We start from the raw sequence: 16,305 nt of genomic DNA, 5'->3' as shown, positions 1-16,305 counted from the left end.
CAATAACAATAATAATAATAAATAACATCCAGAACAAAATAAAAAAAAAGAGAAAAGATTTATCGATTCTCAACGAAATTAGTAAACAATCAACACTACTAAGTAACAAGAAGAAAACAAAAATACTGTACAAATACAGCATTACAGAAAAAGACTTACCTGAGGCAAAAGAAAAACTAAAGCAACACATCCTTGCCAAAGCACAGAGGATCCGCCGGTATGAGAAACGCCAACGTTTCTTTGAACAAAACAAACAGTTCAAATCCAACCCCAAAAAACTCTACCAAGAACTGGGTAAAAATAAAATAGACATTACTTCAGCACCAACAGCAGAAGAACTAGAAAAATTCTGGAAACAAATATGGTCGGTGAAGCAACAACCCCAAAAAAGGACCATTAAAACAACGAACCTAGCACCTGAGCAACTCTGGGCCCCTATAACAACTGAAGAGGTCACCCAGACACTGCAAAGACTAAGCAACTGGAAGGCACCTGGACACGACAAGATCCCCAATTTCTGGTTAAAACACCTGCCAGCAATGCATAAAAAGCTGGCAGAAAACTTTAACAACATAATAGCAGATCCAGAGACAATGCCTGAATGGCTCACAAAAGGGAAAACCATCTTAATCCCCAAATCCACGGAAACGGAGAAACCACAAAACTATAGACCTATAACCTGTCTCCCTACGATCTACAAAGCCATTACTGCAATAATATCGCAGAGATTGAGTAAGCACCTGGAAAATAACAACCTGTTTCCAGAAGAGCAGAAGGGATGCTACAAGGGCTCATACGGCTGTAAAGATCAATTATTGATCAATAAAGCCATAACTGAAGACAGCCGCAGAAAGAAGAAATGCCTCAATATGGCCTGGGTGGACTACCAAAAGGCTTTCGACAGTGTTCCCCACACGTGGATTCTGGAAACACTAGCCATAAACAAGGTGGCACCAATTATCATAAAATACATAGAGCACTCAATGAACAAATGGCAGACAGTGCTACAGCTCCAAACAAAAGAGGGACTTGTGAAAACGAAAGCCATCCCCATTAGAAGAGGAATATTCCAGGGAGACACGCTCTCTCCACTCCTGTTCTGCCTGGCACTCACACCTTTAACAGAATTGCTAAATAGAACTGGATGCGGTTACAAATGCTATGGTAAAACAGTCAGCCACCTTCTATGTATGGATGACCTAAAATTATATGCAAAAAACGACAAAGAGCTAGAAACACTACTACAGACAGTACACGGCTTTACCAAGGAAATAGAAATGAAATTCGGATTACAAAAATGTGCCAAAGCAACCCTGAAAAGAGGAAAATTAGTTAAAAGTAGCAATATAATACTAGATAAAGCCAATGAAATAAGAGAACTAGACGAAAGCCAAGCATATAAGTATTTAGGAGTCAATGAACTAGATAGGATACAACATACACAAATGAAAGAAAAAATAAAGAAAGAGTACTATAGACGAGTTAGATCAATACTAAAAACAGAGCTCAATGCTAAAAACAAGATAATGGGTATCAACACTTTAGCTGTCCCAGTTATAAGCTACAGCTACAACATCCTTAACTGGACACTAAACGAACTATGTAAAATAGACAGGAAAACAAGAAAAATAATGACAAGATATAGGATGCACCACCCAAAATCTGACATAGAAAGGCTATATATACAACGCACAGAAGGTGGCAGGGGTCTTATACAGCTAGAAAACTATTATAAAATAACCACCATAGGACTGCAAAAATACCTACTCCAGAAGCAAGGGAAACTAATACAAATAGCCACAAAACACGAGCAAAACAAAAAACTGTTTTCAGTATTTAAGGAAGCTGACAAATACAAACAAAAAATCAATGTACCTAACAAATACGAAGAAGAAGAAGAAGAAACAACAAAATCTATAAAACAAATGAAATCCAAACTAAAACTAGAACAGCAACGGACCATGATAAAACGATGGCAAGAAAAGCCCCTACATGGTAAATACTGGGCTAAACTAAATGCGACAGAAATAGACAGAGAAAAATCCCAGCAATGGCTGAGAAGCTCAGGACTCAAAGCAGAGACTGAAGGATTTTTAATTGCTGCACAAGACCAGAGCCTCCCCACCAGAAATTACCAAAAACACATAATGAAAAGAAATATAACAAGTAACTGTAGAATATGTGGCGATCGACAAGAAACAATAAATCATATTATTTCTAGCTGCCCAGTCCTGGCTAAGACACGACAGAGCTGGGACCTATATACACTGAAAGCTATGCCAACACTATGGAATAACAACAGAAAAAAGATGGTATAAACACACGCCAGAAAAGGTCACAGAAAACGAAAAAGCAACCATACTCTGGGATATGACAATACACTCAGATAGAGAAATTAAGGCCAATAGACCAGATATAGTTGTCAAAGATCATGAAGAAAAAAAAATGCTTTCTAATTGATGTATCAATACCAGCAGATGACAACGTTTCTCTAAAAGAAATGGAAAAACTTTCAAAATACAAAGACCTGGAAATAGAGATAACTCGAATGTGGAATCTAGAAACAGAAACAATTCCTATCATTGTAGGTGCCTTAGGTATAACAAAAAAACATTCAGACAAATACATAACAAAAATACCAGGACTTACAAATATATATAACATACAGAAAATTGCACTACTGGGTACTGCACACATTCTACGCAAAACACTTTCAATACAGTAAACATAAGAGCACCACAGCAAACCACAGCACATACCCAAGGCGCACAGAGCTGCGCTCGGTAGTGAAGTGAAAGCACGTTATAAAAATAAAACTACTGAACAATAATAATAATAATAATAAAAAGAAGGAGAAGAAGAAAAAGAAGAAAAAGAAGGAGAAGAAGAAGAAGAAGAAGAAGAAGAAGAAGAAGAAGAGGAAGGCGAAAATGAAAAACAAACCCGAAAGCAGAAGTTAAGGAAGAAGAAGAAGAAGAAGAAGAAGAAGAAGAAGAAGAAGAAGAAGAAGAAGAAAAAGAAGAAGAAGAAGAAGAAGACGAAGAAGAAAAAGAAGAAGAAGAAGAAGAAGAAGAAGAAGAAGAAGAAGAAGAAGAAAAAAAAGAAGAAGAAGAAGAATCTACTCCTAAATATACAATTATACATGATATTGAAGGATGTTAATTAGCATCGATATAGAGCTAATCACCGTACATATTATGCACATCGTATTACAATCATGTGTGAATGCACGACTTCTCATACAGACGCATGTGTATGCATGTACAGAAAAGTTTCCTATATGCCATATGTTATAGTCTAACTCTTTCCTATATGCCATATATTATAGTCACACACTCTCCTATATGCCATATATTATACTCTTTAACAGGCATTTACAAATAATGAAAGACTGGTGGAGGATCATATAATCACGTAAAAGATATAAAAATATAGCATCAATGATATACTATCAATGAAGACTGATTCAACTTACAGATTTGTTAAACTGGACAGGTTTCGGAATGTTTCAGCTTTGATTTCATCGAGACCATTAGAACCCAAATTCCTGGAACATAAAATTTAGTTAAAATGAACTTTTATGGAACAGATTTGTGGCAGCATATAACATATTTCGAGTAAGGACTTAGACTATAGGAGACACGAAGAGTTGATTATTGTTCTGTTTAAGTTGATAATGATGATGATGTCGTCCAAGTTTATGCAACTGACCGCGTTAGTCTATGGTAATGAATAAATTTCTGTGGCAATGAATGAAGTTAATGATAAGGTTGATGATGAACTTGACAATGTTGACGGCTGAGAAAACGGTAATGATGACGAAAAATAGAAGATATAGAAGATAAACATGAGCAAGTAGAAATGAACAAAGAAAAAGAAAAAGAAGAAGAAAAGGAAGACGAAGAGCAGGAAGATACGAAGTAGGAGAAGAGAAAGAAAAAGAGGAAAGGTAGAACAAAAACCACAATGAAAACAACAACAATAAAAAGAAGAAGTAGAGGAAGTAGAAGAAGTAGAGGAAGTAGAATAAGAAAACGAAGAAGGAGAATATATGTAGATGGAGAAGTAAACTAAAATGATGGAAAGAAATAAAGAGATAAGAAGGAGAAGAAAGAGTGTGATTGGAAGTAGAGGAAGAAAATGAAGAAGAAGAAAGTGAAGAAGAGTGGAACGAAGAAGGATAATATGAAGAAAAATATGTGGATGAAGATAGTGTAGGAGAAAAAGTAGAAGAGAAGATGATGAAGAAGTGGATGGACAAGGAAGAGAAGGAAGAGAAGGAAGAGGAAATTGAGATGAAGTTGAAGAAGTTAAAGAAGAAGAAGAGGAAGGAGATGAAAAATTACTAGAAGAAAAGAAAAGGAAAGAATCAAGATGAATTTTATAAATGATCAAATTCTAAATGTGCAGGCGGTATTGAAGCATGTTATTTAACATAAACACCAGACATAATATCCATAGGGACTGATACACACAGGTGAATGGGGATTTGAATGTTTATAAGGAAGTTAACGCCAGAAACTCGCTCACAAACGTCCGTTATCAGATAGTCGAAAACAATTGAAAAGGTAAGATGTGGGCAGGCAACTCTATATGGCACCACTGTTGATGGGGAGGCAGCAAGAGTCTTTCGGATAAACTTGCAATCAGCCCTTTGCACTGCTATATAATCGTTGGTCTAGTAAGTCGTGCCGACAATCTTGAGAATTTTCCATAGGGATGCGCTGTCACTGTGTCTAAAGCCGACTTGAGGTGTTGCATCATCCCGCAGCTTTCCTCCACATAGATGTAGCACTGGTGCGGTCATGCCCTTCGGCACTCGCTAGATCATCCTATCAAGGGTTTACTCTTATTCACCGATTCATCTACGTAGCTGGATTCGATTAAGCAAGATCTCCAGAGGGACAGACACGGGGCCATCAGCAACGAAGAGCCATGGTGAATCCAAGTCCTATCAAGGATGGTCATGAAGCAAGCAATCAAGCGTGTGTTTGTGGACGACCGTGTGTATATATGCATGTGTATGTATGTGTGTATGTGTGTGTGCGTGTCTGTATACGTGTGTGTTAACTCAATAGATGAACATGAAGAACTAAGAATATTACATCTTCATAATTTAGTTCTTAAAGCATTTTCTTCATATTACATTCAGTGGTTAATCAGCCCTCCATTTCCTCAGGATGCTAAAACGTATCTGCTCGGATTTCAAATTCCTATTCCTTTAGGTGACAAATGTGCATGTAGTGTCTGTGTCTGTGTTTATATATGTGTGTATATGCATGTGTGTATGCGAGGGGATACACAAAAGTAACCGTAAATGTTCTCTGTAGGACAAACCCGTTGTAGTTCAGGTTTCCGTCGCTAAAAGCCACTTGATGCCACTGTCAGGCATCAGTCAGCCAACCGGCGTTTTCCGGTAGAGTTGTACTGCCGTGTAATGCGTCTATGTTATGATGAGTTTCTCCCCAGTTCCTATGTTCTTTTTTTGTTTTCAATGGCTGTAACGAAGGAACATTGTGAAATTCTGTTTACTGCTGGGGATAACTGCGGATGAAACAATTGTCACGCATCACACCACAAGGATGATGCAATGAGCAAAACACAAGTTTATGAATGGTTTTCACGCTTTAGCAATGGTCACTTATCGCTTGAAAACCAACCTCGCTCGTGACAACCGTCGTCGTCCCGAATATCATGAAAATTCATGATCTGATCCTGGTGGACCGTCACCGAGAAATTGATGAACTTGTTCATATGTCTTTTGTGTCCCGGATTTCCCACCAACGAATTTTTTGCGAGGAGTTATGAATGAAAAGCGTAACAGCAAAATGTGTACCTCGCTTGCTCACGGAATATTAAAAGCAGTCACGGCTGAATGCGTGTCGTGAGCTAGAAGAACGGTTAAAAGGTAATCCAAAACACTTTTCGGAGGTCATCATTAGTGACGAAAGCTGATGCTACGGAATTTGAAGATGTGGAAGTGAGGAAATAAAACGACGGGGGCGTTAAGAAGCATCACTTCGGAATAGCTCCAACACTGCTTCCAGTAGTTGAAAATGCGCCTGGACCGATGCATTGCTAAAAATATAGAATACTTTGAACACAATAAAAGTGTAAATATGTAAGTGAATAATATATTTCAAAATTACCGTTTCTTTTGGGTACCCCCTTGTATGTATGAATATACAAGCGGCTAAGGTGGAACTTTCCTGAGATTATTAATACCTAAAATAGATATCATCGCAACATTTCGTTATATTTTGGGTAAACTGTTTTTTAAAAGATGCCAAGAAGCCGAAAGCCTTCAATTTGTATGTGAATGTTAATTCACCGAAAATTGTAAATCACAGAACATAAGAAAAAACTAAAATACAGAGTACCGTTATATTAATAGTTTCTATGATAAACGTTTTTAGAACATACTGTACAAATTTACATAATATCAAACAAATAAACCTTTCCAATGACTAACGTAGTGCTTGAAGTACATAATGTTCTTATGTTGCCCTTGGTTGCAGACAAGTGATGAAGATATCACATTTGATATTTAGGATGTTGGCCGTGAAGCTAAGGCTTCATAGTTTTTATCGCACAAAACATGGCTTATTGTACACTGTACGTTGTATGTCTTTGCCTTTGCAACTATAAACCAGATAACAAGGTGTTATATACCCAACAGCCCTTTAATTACTAGATATATTTTGAAAGTGAAATGAGGTTAGGCTTGCTAATCAACTTGTAGGGAAGATTTGATAATTGTGTTGTTATCACTTTTCATTAGTCAATTCATGAGTTGTTTTGTCTTTATTAGTCCATTTCGTCATACCTAGTTTTATTACACTTACATGCTGTTATATATCTATAATTATAGATTTATCGTTATATGTCACTAATTACATGTCACTGATATGGTGGCTGTGTGCATCCATTTTTTAATTTATTGTACACTGTAATTTACAGGTTGGCATTTTATATTATTTTTTGAATGATGGGCCATTGTTTGGATCACAGCCAATTATGCCCTTTGTTTATCCCCGCAGGAATCGATGGGAGATGAAGAAATAATTATAGTTATAAATCATTTGCCTTATTCGGTAGCATAATAATATCTATGGAAGCTAAGTCCAAAGGCAGTAATACATTTCAGTAACTACACAGAGGTTCATTTGTCTCACCTCGTTTCATTGTCACCATTGACCAATGAAAAGCCTTCTCATTGAGACTGCAGCGCTGTCATATTGTTTCTTATGACCTCACCTGTAACACTAATTACAATAGTAATTATAGTAATTATATATAACTGATGCTATCGATTCACAAATTAATGATAATTTAGAGCTCATACATTCAAAGCTGATATGATGGCTGTGTGCATCCATTTTTGTAATTTACAGGTTGGCATTGTATATTATTTTTTGAATGATGGGCCATTGTTTGGACCACAGCCAATTATGCCCTTTGTTTATCCCCGCATAAATCGGTGTGGGATGAAGAAATAATTATAGTTATAAATCATTTGCATTATTCGGTATCTTCATAACATCTGTGGAAGCAAAGTCTTCATCCTCAGAATATCAACTTCTGGAACGTCCTCCATTTTCTTGTCTTCTTTCCAAGAGTTGATCTGTGATAGTTTAAATGGGTCATTAACATCATCACTCTCACACATGTCACACAAATAGCAAAATTAATGATTTCTACTCTTTCCAGACTAGCAATTAAAAACAAGTCGCATTGGAACTTAAAATGCAAAGAGCTAGAGAAATACCACAAGACACGCAGTCCCTCATTCCTACACGTCGTCTAGTCCACTGGTCTGTTTAGGTACGCAAAAATCTGTATTTCTCTTTAATTTAGACCATCCCAAATGTGTAGGAAAGTGGGTGAAGTCGATTGAATCGATCGAATATAGTATTGGAATATTTTATTTAAACTGGAAACTTGAAATAATTAATATAATATAATCTCTACTCTAGCCAACAGGCCCGAACTTTTTGTGGAGGTGTGGGGTCGAATAGATTGACCCTAGTACGCAATTCGTACTTAATTTATTGACCCTGAAACGATGTAAAGCAAAGTCGACTTCGGTGGAATTCGAACTCAGAACGGATTAATGCAATATAATGCAAATCATTTAATCTGAAATAATACCCAGAAAGAGTTGAACCATCCGAGGCTATTTTTCCAGTTGAACTGGAACAGACCGATCAGCTAAATGCTCAGTTAAGCTTAAAGAAGTTTGTAGAATTATAACTATTGTCTTTTTATTTCTAAAACGGTATCGTGTTTATGATAAGATCCTAAATTTTACCGATGACATCTTTAATAAGTTTCATATGCCGTCCCTACCGGGCTATTTTACATTTTTCATTAACGTAAGTCAGAGTTAGGCAATTTAGGCGGATCTCGTAATTATCTGCAGTTTAATTAGTCTACAGTATCACCTTTAATTGTAAATGTAATATAGACATGCAATAATTAACTGTCATTCTGTTACTAACTCAACTAATATCAATACAACTGTAACTATAAACATCTTCAATTTAGGAAATGAAGTTGCAAAATGCGGAATCCTGACACCAACAAAACTCCAACAGTCAAGTCAGCAGCTGAAGAACAGGGTGGGGTGGGGGCATCCCATCAAGCCAACTTGATTAAAGTGGATGAAGTAGTCGTACCCGGCCAAATCTTGGTATTTCTGTAGCAAGTTTACATCGCAACATATTTCATTTTGTTCTAGCATGCTTGTGCCAACAAACGCCTCACTCCCCGTTGCTGCCATGTAGCTCTTCATTTTCATTAGTCAGTGACGCCCACCAAACAATGATGGCGTTACATTCAACAAAGAAGAAGAAGGCAACTACTAAAAAGGCAACAACAGACACAACTAAAAATAAGGTTTCAAAATTAGTTTATCACTAATCCATTCCTAAGTCTACATCTAGAAGTGTTAGTGAAGGGTGTTATTTAGTGTTTATGTAGAGACAATTACCGTAGAGGATATACATACCGTATTACACACGGATTTTACTATATTGGGATATACACATGCATACATAAAGTGTCGCACATCCATGCGCTTAACGTTCCTTCTCAAGTATCACACTCTCGTATAGCTCTTATATATGAAATAGACCGAGACTCACATTCATAGGCATTCAGAAACAATGAAATACAAACTTAGAAACGCGGGTGTGGGAGCGTAAAAGGAACAATGCGAAGATATTGCATATTTAGAATTATATCGTCAATGAAATACTATAACAGAAGACCGATTTAACTTACAGAAGTACAACATCAACGAAAAAGAAGAAGAAGAAGAAGAAGAAGAAGAAGAAGAAGAAGAAGAAGAAGAAGAAGAAGAAGAAGAAGAAGAAGAAGAAGAAGAAGAAGAAGACGGAGAAGAAGAAGAAGAAGAAGAAGAAGAAAAAGAAGAAGAAGAAGAAGAAGAAGAAGAAGAAGAAGAAGAAGAAGAAGAAGAAAGAGAAGTAGAAGAAGAAGGAGAACAGGAAGGAGAAGAAGATGAAGGGTTACAATAATAATAATAATAACAATAATAATAATAATAATAATACTAATAATAATAATAATAATAACAATAATAACAATAATAATAATAATTATAATTACAATTATAATAATAATAACAATAATAACAATAATACTAATAATAATATTAATAATCTTTGCATCAAACCTGGAATCCCTCACTCCACACATACACTCACACACACGCATGCACACACTGACGCACACACATGCACAGTCGCATATGGATGTACGTACTTAGGCAATGATCAGTTCTGCCAAATGTGGTGTAAATTCGTTCAACCGTTTTCTAGATTTCCAAATGCACAGATACACAAATAAAGAAGAGTGATTACAATATCCTGATTTTGCAGCGTAATTACAATATCAAATACAATAACAGCAACAACAACGAGTAATTAATGTTTCAAAATCAGTGTATGAATAACCGAGTTTTAAATTTCCAAATACAAGAAGTATTCAAGGGTGTCATTGGGCGTTGATAGAGAAACAAACACCGTTGAGGATATACATACCGTATTACAAACACTTGTTTATACACAGGAATACACTCATTTCTACACAGAGTCATACACATTCATTCACTCTGTTTTCCCTCAAGCATCGCACTCTCAAGTGTCCCAAATCTCAGATATAAACCCACACTCATATTCACATATCCAGAAACAATAAAACACAACTTTACAAAGACGGGTGCTGGAGATAAAAAAATAAAGATGGCTACATAATGCAGATTTGGAAATATATCGCCAGTGAAATAGTATAAAGGAAGATATGCAACTTAGAAAGTGATTAAACTGGACAGATTTTGGAACGTTTTTGTTTTGATATACTTGATATTATTAGCACGCAAATTCCTGGAACCTAAACGTGAGTTATGAATAAATTTTATGGAACGAATTCGTGACACAATATAAGATATAATGTTTAAACAAATAGATGATGGAAGATATGAACTGCTATAGAATCGTTGGCCTTGTAAGGCCTTCCGACTACATGGAGAATTTTCCATAGGGATGCGCGGTCACTGTGTCTAAAGCCGACATGAAGTGATGCATTATCCCGCAGCTTTTCACCTCATAGATATAGTGCTGGTACGGTCATGCCCTTCGGCACTCGCTAGATCATCCTATCAAGGGTTTACCCTTATTCAATGCTTCATCTACGTAGCTGGATGTCATAGCTGGATGTGATTAAGGAAAATCTGCATAGGGACTGACACGTGGCCGCCAGCGACGAAGAGCTATGGTGGACCCCAGTCCTACCAAGGATGGCTATGAAGCAAGCAAGGAAGCGTGTGTTTGTGCACGCACGCGTGTATGTATGCATGTGTGTGTGTGCATGTGTATGTGCCTGTATGCGTGTGTGTGTGTTAACTCAATAGATGAACATGAAGAACGAAGAATATTATATCTTCATAATATATTTGTTAAAGCATTTTCTTCATATTACATTCATTGGTTAATCAGCCCTCCATTTCCTCAGGATGTTAAAACGTATCTACTCGGATTCCCAAGCCCTATCCCTTTACGTTACATATGTGTGTACGTGTTGGTGACTGTGCGTATATATGTATAAATATGCATATGTATATACGAGGGGATACACAAGAGTAACCGTAAATGTTCTTTGTAGGACAAACCCGTTGTAGTTCAGGTTTCCGTCGCTAAAACCCACTTGATGCGACTGTCAGGCATCAGGCAGCCAACCGGCGTTTTCCGGTAGAGTTGTACTGCCGTGTAATGCGTCTATGTTATGATGAGTTTCTCCCCAGTTCATATGTTTGTTTGCAATGGCTGAAACGAAGGAACATTTTGCTTCTGTGAAATTCGGTTTACTGCTGGGGAAAACTGCGGATGGAACAATTGTCACGAATCGCACTACAAGGATGATGCAAGGAGCAAAACACAAGTTTTTGAATGGTTTTCACACTTTAGGAATGGTCACTTGTCGCTTGGAAACCAACCTCGTTCATGACAACGGTCGACCTCCCGAACATCATGAACATTCATGATCTGATCCTTGAGGACCGTCACTGAGCAATTCATGAACTTGTTGATATGTCTGTTGTGTCCTGGAACCCCTACCGACGAATTTTGGTGGGGGAATTGTGAATGAAAAGCGTTCCAGCAAAATTTGTACCTCGCTTGCTCACGGAATATCAAAAGCAGTCACGGCTGAATGCGTGTCGTGAGCTATAAGTATGGTTAGAATGTAATCCGAAACATTTTTCGAAGGTCATCACTAGTGACGAAAGCTGATACTACAGAATTTGAAGATGTGGAAGTGAGGAAAGAAAACGACGGGGGCGTTAAGAAGCATCACTTCGGAATAGGTCCAACTCTGCTTCCAGTAGTTGAAAATGCACCTGGACCGATGCATTGCTTAAAATAGAGTATACTTTGAACACAATAAAAGAGTAAATATGTAAATGAATAATATATTTCAAAATTACCATTTCTTTTGGGTACCCCCTCATATGCATGTATACACAAGCGGCTAAGGCCAAGCTTTCCTGAGATTATTAATACCTAAAATAGATATCACCTTATCATTTCGTTATATTTTGGGTGAACTGTTTTTAAAAGATGCCAAGATGCCGAAAACCCTCAGTTTCTCTGTGAATGTCAATTCACTGAGAATTGTAAAAACACAGAACATAAGGAAAAACTAAAGTACAGTTTACCTTTATATTTATAGTTTCCATGATAAATGGTTTTAGAACATACTGTACAAATTTACATAATATCTAACAAATAAACCTTTCCAATGACTAACGTAGTGCTTGAAGTACATAATGTTCTTATTTTGCCCTTGGTTGCAGACAAGTGATGAAGATATCACATTTGATATTTAGGATGTTGGCCGTGAAGCTAAGGCTTCATAGTTTTTATCGCACAAAACATGGCTTATTGTACACTGTACTTTGTATGTCTTTGCCTTTGCAACTATAAACCAGATAACAAGGTGTTATATACCCAACAGCCCTTTAATTACTAGATTTATTTTGAAAGTGAAATGAATGTAGGCTTGCTAATCAACTTGTAGGGAAGATTTGATAATTGTGTTGTTATCACTTTTCATTAGTCAATTCATCAGTTGTTTTGTCTTTATTAGTCCATTTCGTTATACCAAGTTTTATTAAACACTCATGCTGTTATATATCTATAATTATAGATTTATCGTTATATGTCACTAATTACAATAGTAATTATATATAACTGATGCTATCGATTCACAAATTAACGATAATTTCGAGCTCAGACATTCAAAGCTGATATGATGGCTGTGTGCATCCATTTTTTAATTTACAGGTTGGCATTTTATATTATTTTTTGAATGATGGGCCATTGTTTGGACCACAGCCAATTATGCCCTTTGTTTATCCCCGCAGGAATCGATGGGAGATGAAGAAATAATTATAGTTATAAATCATTTGCCTTAATCGGTAGCATAATAATATCTATGGAAGCTAAGTCCAAAGGCAGTAATACATTTCAGTAACTACACAGAGGTTCATTTGTCTCGCCTCGTTTCATTGTCACCATTGACCAATGAAAAACCTTCTCATTGAGACTGCAGCGCTGTCATATTGTTTCTTATGACTTCACCTGTAACACTAATTATAATAGTAATTATAGTAATTATATATAACTGATGCTATCGATTCACAAATTAACGATAATTTAGAGCTCATACATTCAAAGCTGATATGATAGCTGTGTGCATCAATTTTTGTAATTTACAGGTTGGCATTGTATATTATGTTTTGAATGATGGGCCATTGTTTGGACCACAGCCAATTATGCCCTTTGTTTATCCCCGCATAAATCGGTGTAGGATGAAGAAATAATTATATTTATAAATCATTTGCATTATTCGGTATCTTCATAACATATATGGAAGCAAAGTCCATAGGCAGTAATACATTTCAGTAACAAGACAGAGGTTCATTTGTGTAGTCTCGTGACCTTTTCACCATTGGCCAATGAAAAACTTTCACTGAGACTGCAGTGCTGTCATATTGTTTCTTATGACTTCGCCTGTAAAACTAGATTGAGTGGAGGACGGGTGCTACGTTGAGCCAACGGGCAGCTATTTCTTCTCCAACAAAATATTTCTATATTCGACATAATCCCTATACTTAGAGGTTACTCAATTCTCCACCACCTGGTAATCCACCGAATAGTAGATTCTCATACAAGATATACACATTCACACATTCACATTAATAGCGAGCCTTAATTCGCTATAGTCGAGCGAATATGTGTTGGCAACTTATCTAATGCTTTGACTAATTGCTTCAGGTGCCTTTGTATTTGCGAGCAGACATAGATACTCTTTTATATCTCAAAACTTATAACCCAGCTCTCGCATACAACACTCGGCTAGTACACATTTACAAGTGAGTAGACTGGATCACTCTTGATCCACATCCACAATACCTAGCCCAGTTCACGAATTGAACCCACCACATTATGATCGAGCAGCGAACATGCTAATCAGTGTCACATCTTTCACACACACTGTTTGAGGTACTACAAGTAGAAACTGATGCCAACACCTCAAACGCAGCACAAAATAATTTTTTCTCTCTCATCAACAAGTTACTGGATATTTTCTCTTTCACGCTCAAATCATATCCAGTGCTATAGGAGCTTAACAGTCAAAACATCTACATCTCAGCTCAGATTTAATCTATTGACTGAGGCTAAAGTCACAGAGATGGGAACAGATTGTAGAAAATGATAGAATATCATAAATGCCTGACAAGAAATTCAAAGTAGTCTCTTCAATGAATTCCAACACCTTCTCACACAAAAACATTTATACATGTAAGGATTCTAGCAGCCATAAAGAAGTCTATTCTTTTTTCTTTTAATCATAAAGGTTGTTACTTTTGAAAACGAATATCATTTTGAGAAGAACGCGGATCCCTAGTATAGCTAGGATGGTATTTAAAAGACAATTGCTTTCTTTTTTGAATCAAAAATATTTCAATCCCCAACTGCTGCTGACAGTCTTAGATGCTCAAGTAACCAAATTAATGATTTCTACTCTTTGCAGACTCAGCAATTAAAAACAAGTCACATTGGAACTTAAAATGCAAAGAGCTAGAGAAATACCACATGACACCAAGTCCCTCATTCCTACACGTCGTCATGTCCACTGGTCTGTTTAGGTACGCAAAAATCTGTATTTCTCTTTAATTTAGACCATCCCAAATGTGTAGGGATGTGGGTGAATTCGATTGAATCGATCGAATATAGTATTGGAATATTTTATTTAAACTGGAAACTTGAAATAATTAATATAATGTAATCTCTACTCTAGGCAACAGGCTCGAACTTTTTGTGGAGGTGTGGGGTCGAATAGATTGACCCCAGTACGCAACTCGTTGCCAAATTCACACTGTATATAGTCCTTTGTCGTCTGACTTCACACTAACTGTTCACATCACTTATTTCACATCATTAAATCTTCACATCACCAAACTCCAATTTACTTGTTGGGTCCGGGTTAACATAATTAAACTCACTACTTCATTGCCTTCTTCCTCTTCTTTAGTGAAAATTGCTGCTAATATCTACTCCGGCTCGTTTCTCGGCGAGAACCTACCCACTCTAATTCTAGTAACTCGTTTACCCTTGTAAGTGAGAAGAACTGTCCAATTTCCCCCGGCTACTAACTTAGTGGCATATCTTTTTGGCACTTCTTCTGAGACAAATGTGACCGCTACTGAGGCGTATCCCTTTTCTCTTGTAAAAAACGTTGTTTTCTTTCAATTTCTTTAGGAATTCTTCCATCTCCTCTTTCCATCTCAAGTCTTTTACTTTTCATTTGAAAACGTTCTGTACTATATTACTTTGTTTTCTATCTCCACCCTGTCTTCCTCTGGTGGTGTCAACTTTACGTTTGACCCGTCCCTGTTTACCAAATCTTGGTATTTCTGTAGCAAGTTTACATCGCAACATATTTCATTTTGTTCTAGCATGCTTGTGCCAACAAACGCCTCACTCCCCGTTGCTGCCATGTAGCTCTTCATTTTCATTAGTCAGTGACGCCCACCAAACAATGATGGCGTTACATTCAACAAAGAAGAAGAAGGCAACTACTAAAAAGGCAACAACAGAAACAAGTAAAAACAAGGTTTCAAAATTAGTTTATCACTAATCCATTCCTAAGTCTACAAATAGAAGTGTTTGTCAAGGGTGTTATTTAGTGTTTATGTAGAGACAATTACCGTAGAGGATATACATACCGTATTACACACGGATTTTACTATATTGGGATATACACATGCATACATAAAGTGTCGCACATCCATGCGCTTAACGTTCGTTCTCAAGTATCACATTCTCGTATAGCTCTTATATATGAAATAGACCGAGACTCACATTCATAGGCATTCAGAAACAATGAAATACAAACTTAGAAACCCGGGTGTGGGAGCGTAAAAGGAACAATGCGAAGATATTGCATATTTAGAATTATATCGTCAATGAAATACTATAAGAGAAGAACGATTTAACTTACAGAGTTGTTAACCTGGACAAATGTTGGAAGGCTCCTTCTGTGATATTTTTCATATTGTTCCCGTACAAATTCCTGGAACATAAAATTCATTTAAATACATTTATGGAACAGATTTGTAACAGAATATTAAATAGTAAGAGTAAATAATTACATGATGGATGAGATGAAAAGTGTATTACAACTATGATTATGCTGATGATGATGATAGTGTTAACGTTA

At 36.6% G+C, this 16,305-nt stretch overlaps 1 protein-coding gene across 12 annotated transcripts in view; it reads right to left on the bottom strand.

Moving 5' to 3' along the window:
* LOC106875668 (adhesion G protein-coupled receptor G6) overlaps positions 1-16,231 on the bottom strand; it is a 123,258-nt gene extending 107,027 nt beyond the window's left edge. For 9 of the 12 annotated variants that reach the window (XM_089345318.1, XM_089345324.1, XM_089345321.1 and 6 more), the window contains exons 1-2: positions 16,087-16,231; positions 3,476-3,547 (exon numbers count right to left, since the gene is read on the bottom strand). In XM_089345318.1, the coding sequence (XP_089201444.1) occupies positions 3,476-3,547; positions 16,087-16,139 (125 nt within the window). In that variant the 5' untranslated portion in view covers positions 16,140-16,231. The remainder of the gene's footprint in view (positions 1-3,475; positions 3,548-16,086) is intronic. The other 3 variants (XM_089345328.1, XM_089345329.1, XM_089345332.1) reach the window with 2 other exon arrangements.
* Positions 16,232-16,305: the final 74 nt, after the last annotated feature.

Source organism: Octopus bimaculoides, chromosome 29, assembly GCF_046866305.1.
Source record: "Octopus bimaculoides isolate indiv1 chromosome 29, ASM4686630v1, whole genome shotgun sequence".
NCBI classification, from domain to species: Eukaryota; Metazoa; Mollusca; class Cephalopoda; order Octopoda; family Octopodidae; genus Octopus; species Octopus bimaculoides.
The sequence above is the reverse complement of the archived record's forward strand: the minus strand, read 5'-3'. Positions and strand labels throughout refer to the sequence as shown.